The sequence below is a fragment of the Gekko japonicus genome, unplaced genomic scaffold, assembly GCF_001447785.1.
Source record: "Gekko japonicus isolate JY-2015 unplaced genomic scaffold, Gekko_japonicus_V1.1 scaffold1242, whole genome shotgun sequence".
Lineage (NCBI taxonomy): Eukaryota > Metazoa > Chordata > Lepidosauria > Squamata > Gekkonidae > Gekko > Gekko japonicus.
The window spans coordinates 391,998-400,717 of NW_015172041.1; the positions used below are offsets into that span (position 1 = coordinate 391,998).

General features: G+C 49.3%; 1 protein-coding gene across 1 annotated transcript in view; it reads right to left on the reverse strand.

Annotated features, from left to right (window-relative positions):
• Window positions 1-7,277: 7,277 nt before the first annotated feature.
• Window positions 7,278-8,720, reverse strand: part of TBC1D2 (TBC1 domain family member 2) — a 44,106-nt gene continuing 42,663 nt past the window's right edge. The window contains exon 14 of the mRNA XM_015420672.1: window positions 7,278-7,562. Coding sequence (XP_015276158.1) covers window positions 7,361-7,562 — 202 coding nt within the window. The 3' untranslated portion in view covers window positions 7,278-7,360. The remainder of the gene's footprint in view (window positions 7,563-8,720) is intronic.

The window sequence follows — 8,720 nt, forward strand, 5'->3', positions numbered from 1 at the left end:
AACAAGGTTAACAGAATCAAAGGATAATGTGAAAAAAACCAAGCTTTGTATAAATACAACCCCTTCCCTCCAAAAACAAACAGGAGGTAACAGCTAGACAGCAGGATCATGATGTACAGGTGAACAATTGAAATAAGGGACATAGCTCATGTGCATCCTGTTAAGAATGGATGTCTGAAACCAGGGGTCATTTCCTGCAGGAGAGCACAGGAGCGGAGCTCCGGCAGTAAAGAGCCCAGGGGGCGGGCACATGCAACAAGCCCCACCCCCTGCTCCCAGCAGCCCTCAGTCAGAGCAGGAAGCAGCCAGGTAAGTTGCAGAGCCCCCCCCGGTCCAAAACAGTCCAGTGGCACATTTAAGACCTAGGGTGATTTCTCACAAGAGCTGCTCGCAGCACAGCGCCGTTTGCCTCGACACAAACGTGTCAATTTCACACCCGAAGCTCCGGGGCTGCATTTGACTCGGGGCTTCGCCCGATTTCCTCCGCAGTTTCCTGATCCTGGTTTTTGAGGATCATGAAACTGTGGAGGAAATCGGGCGAAGCCCCGAGTCAAATGCAGCCCCTGAGCTTCGGGTGTGAAATTGACACGTTTGTGTCGAGGCAAACGGCGCTGTGCTGCGAGGCAGTTCTCGTGAGAAATCACCCCTAGTTTTATTCAGCTGCGGTGGCTCAAGTGGTTAAGATGCTGAACTGCAGGCTGTGGAAGGTCAGTAGTTCAGCAGTTCGAGACCCGGGTGCTGCATGATGGAGTGAGCTCCGGTCTCTAGTTCCAGCTCCTGCCAACCTAGCAGTTCGAAAGCAAGAAATTGCAAGTAGATAAATAGGTACCACTTCAGTGGGAAGGTAACAGCATTCCGTGCACCTTGGTGTTTAGTCTTGCCGGCCACATGACCACGGAAACGTCTTCGGACAGCGCTGGCTCTTCGGCTCAGAAACGGCGATGAGCACCGCAACCCTAGAGTTGGACTCGACTGGCTTTCGAGCAAGGGAACCTTTACCTTTACCTTTATTCAGGTACAAGCTCTCCCTCCTCTGCGAGGACAGATCTGCACGCCCCCCCCCAAAAAAGCTAGCAATCCAAAACGGTCCAGTGGAGCCTGAGTGGTGGGTGTTGCCTTCTGACACACTTCCAGTGATATCAGGGGGTGTGGCATATGCAAATAAGTTATGCTAATGAGTTGTGGTAATGAGCTCCTGCACCTCTTTTTCTATGAAATGACACCTGTCTGAAACTCACGAGAAATCTCCTGGTTTCCCTTGAAACTGCTCACGTACTTCATCTGCAGGAGGAATGCTTCAACATGGCTAAAATAACTGGCTTTGCAATACATTGTGTTTTTTTATTTAAAATTTAAAATCTTTTGCAATACATTGTTTACCAGTCTGCCTTGGCCCCCATCAGCCAAATGTGCTCCAGGAATTGCATGTTGAAACTCAGATTCTTGAGTGTGCATAGGGTCCAATTCGGATCAGCATTTTCCTGACATGAAATGGCCACCGTTTGCCCTGTTGAGGAAACTTATGTGTAATCCATTCAGTACCTCAGTGCGATTCTCCAGGGCTGTTTGTTTGGGGAAATGGTGCGCAGAAGAGAAGGCTTCTAAGCCTTGCCTCCCTCCATGCTATAGTCCTGATATGAATTGGACCTTCACATACCTGAGAATTAAGAATCAACTTCCAGCACACATCTGGGCAGACCCATAAACATACCAGGCAGTTAGGCCCCGGAAAGTGAAAGGTAGGGGGACTCTAGGAGGAGAAGGGAGCATGTGGGTTGTTTCTGAATGCTTAACTGTGGTCAACAGGAAACATCACACCTACACCAGGCCACAGTCCCCTCATAAATTTAGAAAGATCCAAATATTAAGATCCACAGCACAAAGGAAGTGTTTGTGTGCCGAATACGAGTCAGAGAAGGTTTGGATATAAAGGAAAAGGAAAGAGTAGAGTCATGACAGACAGAAATGTGAGCTTAAAATTTAAAAATGATGACTTCCCCTTTTCTGAAGGTTTGTAATATGGATGGCAACAGTCCCAAGGAACCATAAAGAGGAAATGTGCACTAAAACAGCATCGGATGTGAATAGGTAGGTCAGAGGGGCAATGAAATGTTCATCCAAGGTTCAAGAGGATGGTGAGGTGAGTTTCTCTTTGTTCTATGGAGCATTTCGTGGGGGATTTTTTTCTCCCCTTTTCATGATGCCGGACCTCAAGGTCACCCAACAAAGATGACTGGCCTTAACTTCACAAACTGGCAGAAGAAAATATCCCCTCACATAACAAGTAACCGACAGTGCAAGCCTTTGCACACTTAAACTAGAAAGTAAGTCCTATTGATGACAGTGAGGCTTACTTCTGCACACGTTTGTGCTTTAACTCATGGAATTGGGTACCATAATATCTGGTGACGGCCACTAGCTTAAATATCCTTTTTTTTAAAAAAAAAGGATCTGAGTTTTATCAGAATTTTTTCCCAGAGGCATGGCAGCTAAATAGAATCTCCATACTGAGAAGCAGTATACCTCTGAAGACCATATGCCGGTCAAGTCATGTAAATGGGCGTGAATCAACCTTTACTGTGGACAGTACTGAGATAACTTGCTCCAAGCAGAGTGGAATGTGGAAAGTCGCAAGCAAATAACAGACAGGAAAGGCAGTTCACCAAGTATGGTAATCAAGTGATTTTTTTTTAACTTCCCCCTTTTGGAATTCATACATATCGGCACATAATTGAGAACTGGATAAGAACTACCAATCAGCTTAAATACTTCAGATCAGCAACATAAATGGTAAAGACTGCTTTAAAGTGCAAAAGAATCAGACAAGTCAGTGCAAGTGTAAAGGACTTCCAGAAATATTATATCACTTAGATAAAGGTCACTGAAATGTATATATATTTATGTTGACATGTGACAATGTAACCCCTCCCCACAACGTGGTCCGGATCTGAACCAGTCCCATGCATCCCTTGGAATTAAACTCCAAGCATGAAACTGATAAGCCAGTGAAGTGGTTAGAGCACTGAACTAGATTCTGGGAGACCCAGGTTCGAATCCTGGCTCTGCCATGGAAGCTCACTTGGGTGACCTTAGTCCAGTCACACACTCTCAGCCTAGCCTACCTCACAGGGTTGTTGTGAGGATCATAAGACAGAGGGATTCTGGAAGCCACTTACAAATGAAGTTAATGATAAATAATATACACACACCTGACCGTGCAGAAAAGGAAAAACCTAAGGGAACATGTAGTTAGGCCTTTTGAACGTGGGTTCAGTCTTTAGTAAGAGCCTCTGCTTGAAACCTCTTAAGAGAGCAACCACCAACACAACCAGGTGGGGCTGAGCTAAATGGACCAATGGCCTCATCCAGTATAAGCAAGGTTGCCAACCTCCAGGTAGTGTCTGGAGATATCCTGTGATTATAACCGATCTCTAGGCAACAGAGATCAGTTCCCCTGGAAAAAAATGGCAACTTTGGAAGGTGGACTATGGCATTATGCCCCACTGAAGCCCCTACCCTCCTCTCAAACCTCACCCACCTCAGGCTCCACCCCCAAAATCTCCAGGTATTTCCTAACCCAGACCTGGCCACCCTGATATAAAGCAGCACCTTCAGGATAGGAGCTTAGTCACAGACTTTCAAAATGTTAAACTGCCTCCAGCAAAAGCAGTCCTAGCCTGACTCACTCTTATTGTACCAGCCATGAAATCTGCATGTTTGGGATTTCATGGGGCCGGTTTCCCAGCCCTTAATGCAAACATCAGCATATCTGACTGAGAAAGGAAATAAATAGAAGCTGGGGAGGAAAGCAGGAAACTGGTACGGAATCCCACCTCAAACTAAAATGAAACGCATACACAGCAAATGTATATGACCGGCGCATTAAAAAAAAAAGAAAGGGAGTTAAACAACTGTACATCATTTGCTTATAGGAACTGGTAGCTCAAAGGACTGAACAAAATTTCCACGGACTCAGTGGATGAGTCAGAACACGGCAAGGAATGACTGCTGTGCTACAGCAAACCAAAGAAATTTCCAAAACAGCCGGGGGGGGGGGGGGGAATTTGCCCGAGAGCCCGGGGGGGGGGGGGGAGGCCTAAGCCGAGAGCAGGCCACAGCCCATCTAAGTCAGCAAATGTGGCCAGGACATACGCTGTACTAGAGCTCTAGTGTAAAGAAGAAGGCCTAACCAAACAGTTCCAGACAGTTCTCTTAAAGGGCTGGCCTGGCTTGAGCCAGACACAAGAGTCTGTCAGAGAAAGGACAGGACTGTGTGAGGCCATTTCAGGGCTAGATTTGGAGGGGAGAGGCTCTTCAGCCCAAGATAAAACTGGAGGTCTGAAGTAGAGCAAGCAGAAAGTACTGCTCTGTTACCCAGTCAAGTAGGGATCCCAAGTCCCCCCGGGGGGCGGGGAAAACCCCACCCCAGAGGCCCGTTCCCCGGCGCTGCTGGATCGGGCCCCGGGGGGAACTCCACCCCAGCGTGCCTGGCATCCTCCCGTCACTTCCAGGTGATGTGCATGCGGCGCATGTGCACTTTGCGCGCGCACAAGACGCCAGCAGGAGCCCCCCGCTCTCAGCGAAGATAGACTTGGCAACCCTACAGTCAAGGGTCATATATTTCTGTCAGCCCTGGCCAATCTAAGGTTCCAGACTACCTTATAACTGCAAAGAATGTTGTTGTACACCCCTGGACCCTCCTATGTCTAAACAGAGCCCAAACCTGGCCCCTGCCCACTCCTGGAATGCCCCCAACCCCCCCTGCTGGCACAATGATCGCACCTGGCAACCCTACTTCATGGTATGACTGATGGTAAGCTGTGGCAGCCATTTTGTGGCTGGGTCCACGTCCCACAGCAGCCATTTTTGGCTGGGTCCACCTCCCACAGCAGCCATTTTGTGCCTGCGTCCACCTCCCACGGCAGCCATTTTGTGCCTGCGACCACCATACCGTGTCAGAATTCCAAAGGTGCCCACAGGCTCAGAAAGGTTGGGGACCCCTGAACTAGGGTATGTTTCAGCCTCAGACTAGGAGGTTCTAGCTTCAAGCTCAGAGACCAGGACAGACAGTTTTAAAAACACTGAGAAAAGCGAACAGTCAGTGGCATCGCATAACCAAACGCTTGCCATGCCTCAAACATGAGTTAGGATCTTGAGCCAACACTCATAGGAGACAGCCCTTAAACATTCAACAAGTTCGAACAGTGCCTCAGGGCGAGTGCCTTTTCAATGGAAAGATTAACCAGCTGTTTAGTCACTTTGGAGCCAGTTTGGTGTCGTAGTTAAGTGCGCAGACTCTAATCTGGGAGAACCAGGTTTGATTCCCCACTCCTCCACTGGCACCTGGCTGGATGACCTTGGGCAAGCCATAGTTCTGATAAGAGCTGTTCTTGAAAAAAAAAGAGGAGTTTCTGTCAGAGCTCTCTCAGCCCCACCTACCTCACAGGGTGTCTGTTGTGGGGAGGGGAAGGAGTTTGTAAGCTCCTCTGGGACACCTTTGGGTAGTGAAGGGCGGGGTATAAATCCAATCTCTCCTTCTTCTTCTTTTACCTCACAGGGTGCCTGTTGTGAGGAGGGGAAGGGAAAGGAGTTTGTAAGCCGCTCTGAGACTCCTTCGGGTAGTGAAGGGCGGGGTATAAATCCAATCTCTTCTTCTTCTTCTTTAACCTCACAGGGTGTCTGTTGTGCGGAGGGGAAGGTAAAGGAGTTTGTAAGCCACTCTGAGACTCTTTCGGGTAGTGAAGGGCGGGGTATAAATCCAATCTCTTCTTCTTCACTTACTCTGCGCACTTTGATTTCAATGTCACTTTAGAAGAACGCATAGAATTTTAATGCTTTGTGGCTGGGTGTGTGTGTGTGTGTTTTGCTGCTGCTGCAGCCCTACATATGTATTTACCATAAATGGCTTACTTGGATGACCACCTCTGTGTAGAGGGGCACCACATACATGAATGGGGGCAGGAAGAAAGACGGAACTACCACACTTACGAAAACCTGCAGATTTTAAAGTGCTAAGTAAACACAATACAAGCACCACAGCATCCTGTCAAGCAAATAATTTAAAATTGCCTCACGCACATCTCTCTCTCTCTCTCTCGACCCCCCCCCCAGGAAACAAGAAAGTGTACAAAGGAGAAAAAAGCCAGCAAGGTACTGTTCAGGGCTGGTGGCTCATTAGAACACTGGTGCTCCTGGACTCTTGCTCTTTTCTACTGCTACAGACAGACTAACACAGCTACCCATCTTCATCTATCTGTCCTCCACGGGCTCCACGCCCAAATCCGCAGGAACTTCCCAACCTGGAGTTAGCAGCTCCAAGCACAGTGGTCTCCAGCAATGCTCCCTCTAAGCTGTGGAGTCTTGTGAGCAAAAATTCTACTTTGTGAGCTCCTGGCATTAAAGTTGTGAGCGAGCGATTTGGCTCCTGCCTCAACTAGTTTGCTCTGGAGCCATCCTTCCGGAGCGAAGACAGAAATGTTTGAGCCGGAGGCTACAAAACTGTGAAACAGCTCACACTAACTCAGCTTAGAGGGAACACTGGTCTCCAGCCTTTCTAGACTTGGGACCCACTGAGCTGCCCACACAGTTGTGTGACGAGGAGAGGAGAGGGCAGAGTTATGACCTCACAGGTGCCAATGGCCAGACCAGCAACAGAAGAGAGCCTGGGGCAGGAAACACAAGCTGAGCACCGGGAGGTGTACTGTGGTGAGTAACAAGCCAAGGGCCAGGGTCTCTCCGCTGTTCAGTGACCTCTCCTCACCATCTCAGAGACTGTGCAAAGAGAAATGAGGGACGTGGTACTCTGGCTCTCATATGTATTGGCAGTAGCAGCACGTCCTCCCAAAAGGCAGCTGAGGGGGGGAAAGGCAGCTCTAAAAGGGCTGACAGCTCAGCAGCTGGAGTCTCCACAACCCACCTGAGTGTCCTGACCCATGGGGCTGAAGACCACTGCACTGCCAGAGGGTAAAGGCAATTAATTAAACTCATCAGTTTAGTGTTTCCTGTTCGGGTGCTGGATACGGGAAGCCACACCGGACAAGAAACCCGCGTGATGTACGACAGGGAAGGAACAGGCCTCTAAACGGAGAGCTTGAAGGGCACCAGAGCTAATCCAGAAAGACAGAGTCTACATTTTATAGCACAGTGACATCCAGCCCACAGAACACCATGAGCCGCATCCAGAAAGAACATCGGCGGGTACAACTGTACATGGTACACAATTGTCTGATACACTGAAAAGCAATCCAACGGACCTCCATTCAGCGCTCAAGGGTTTTTACACTGAACAAAACAACAGACACCTTTCTGTTCTGAGAGAAGGGTAAATGTCTGAAGGGAGGCAAAGAGGAAGAAATGGGAGCTACCCCTCCTCTTCATCCTCGCTCACAGTGCCATCCAGGTGACCGGCCACGTGTTCTGCCTGTTCCCTCACGTACTGGGCTTTTATCCTCTCCAGTTCTCTCAGCTCGGCCTCCAGCTTTAACCTGTGCGCTCCACGCCGGTTTTGAAGCAGCTTCATGGGAAACGGATTCATGTCACTGAAGGCAATATTCATCAACTTCCTGGAAAAGGGTGAATGTGTTAGCCAGGCAGAAACAGAAGCCAAGGGGCTAGATTTAATGTATGTCCTGGAGAGGTCTGTGGAAGTGCGCGGACTCTAATCTGGGAGAACCGGGTTTGATTCCCCACTCCTCCACTGGCACCTGGCTGGATGACCTTGGGCAAGCCGTAGCTCTGATAAGAGCTGTTCTTGAAAAAAAAGAGCAGTTTCTGTCAGAGCTCTCTCAGCCCCACCTACCTCACAGGGTGTCTGTTGTGGGGAGGGGAAGGGAAAGGAAAGGAGTTTGTAAGCCGCTCTGAGACACCTTTGGGTAATGAAGGGCGGGGTATAAATCCAATCTCCTCTTCTTCTTCCCTCAAAAGGCTGGAATGGCTCTCAGAAATGGGGCATCTTTTGAAAAGCTGACCCCACAGTCTGTGGCTCAAAGCTTCAGGAATGTTTGGCACCAGAATCTTCAGTCTTATCCCTCTCACCGTGTTCCTCAGGATTCTTCCTCAGGAACACCCATGTCTTTAGCCATCATACTGGTTTGATTATTATTAGAAACCAGCTATCCAAAAATCTAATACTTTCAGGGAAATCTTTCCATGTGTCTTTTAAGGAAGCCTCATGTATTCCTCGGGGATTCTGGGGCATGTTCTATGACCAGCATACCCTCAGTTCACACAAAGAACTGACTAGGCCTGTGTGGCCTCACCATCACTGTCTGAACAGAAAGAGTGCACCCTGAAACACATAAGGCTACCTCCTGTCTGCCACTGCTGATCCACTCATTGAAGAACTCTTGAAGAGCTTCTGAGGACCCTCATTAGCAGACCTAGTCTGTGAAAGGGGCAGGGGTCATTTCCTGCGGGAGCGCACAGGAGCGGAGCTCCGGCAGTAAGGAGCCCAGGGGGCGGGCACATGCAACAAGCCCCACCCCCTGCTCCCAGCAGCCCTCAGTCGGGCCACGAGGAGCAAGAAGCAGCCAGGTAAGTTGCAGAGCCCCCCCACCCCAGGCCGCCTTCAGGTACAAGCTCTCCCTCCTCTGTGAGGGCAGATCTGTGTCCCCCCCCCCCCTAGCCAGCAATCGAAAACAGCCCAGGCGCACATTTAAGACCAAATTTTATTCAGGTACAAACTCTCCCTCCTCTGTGAGGACAGATCTGCACGCCCCCCC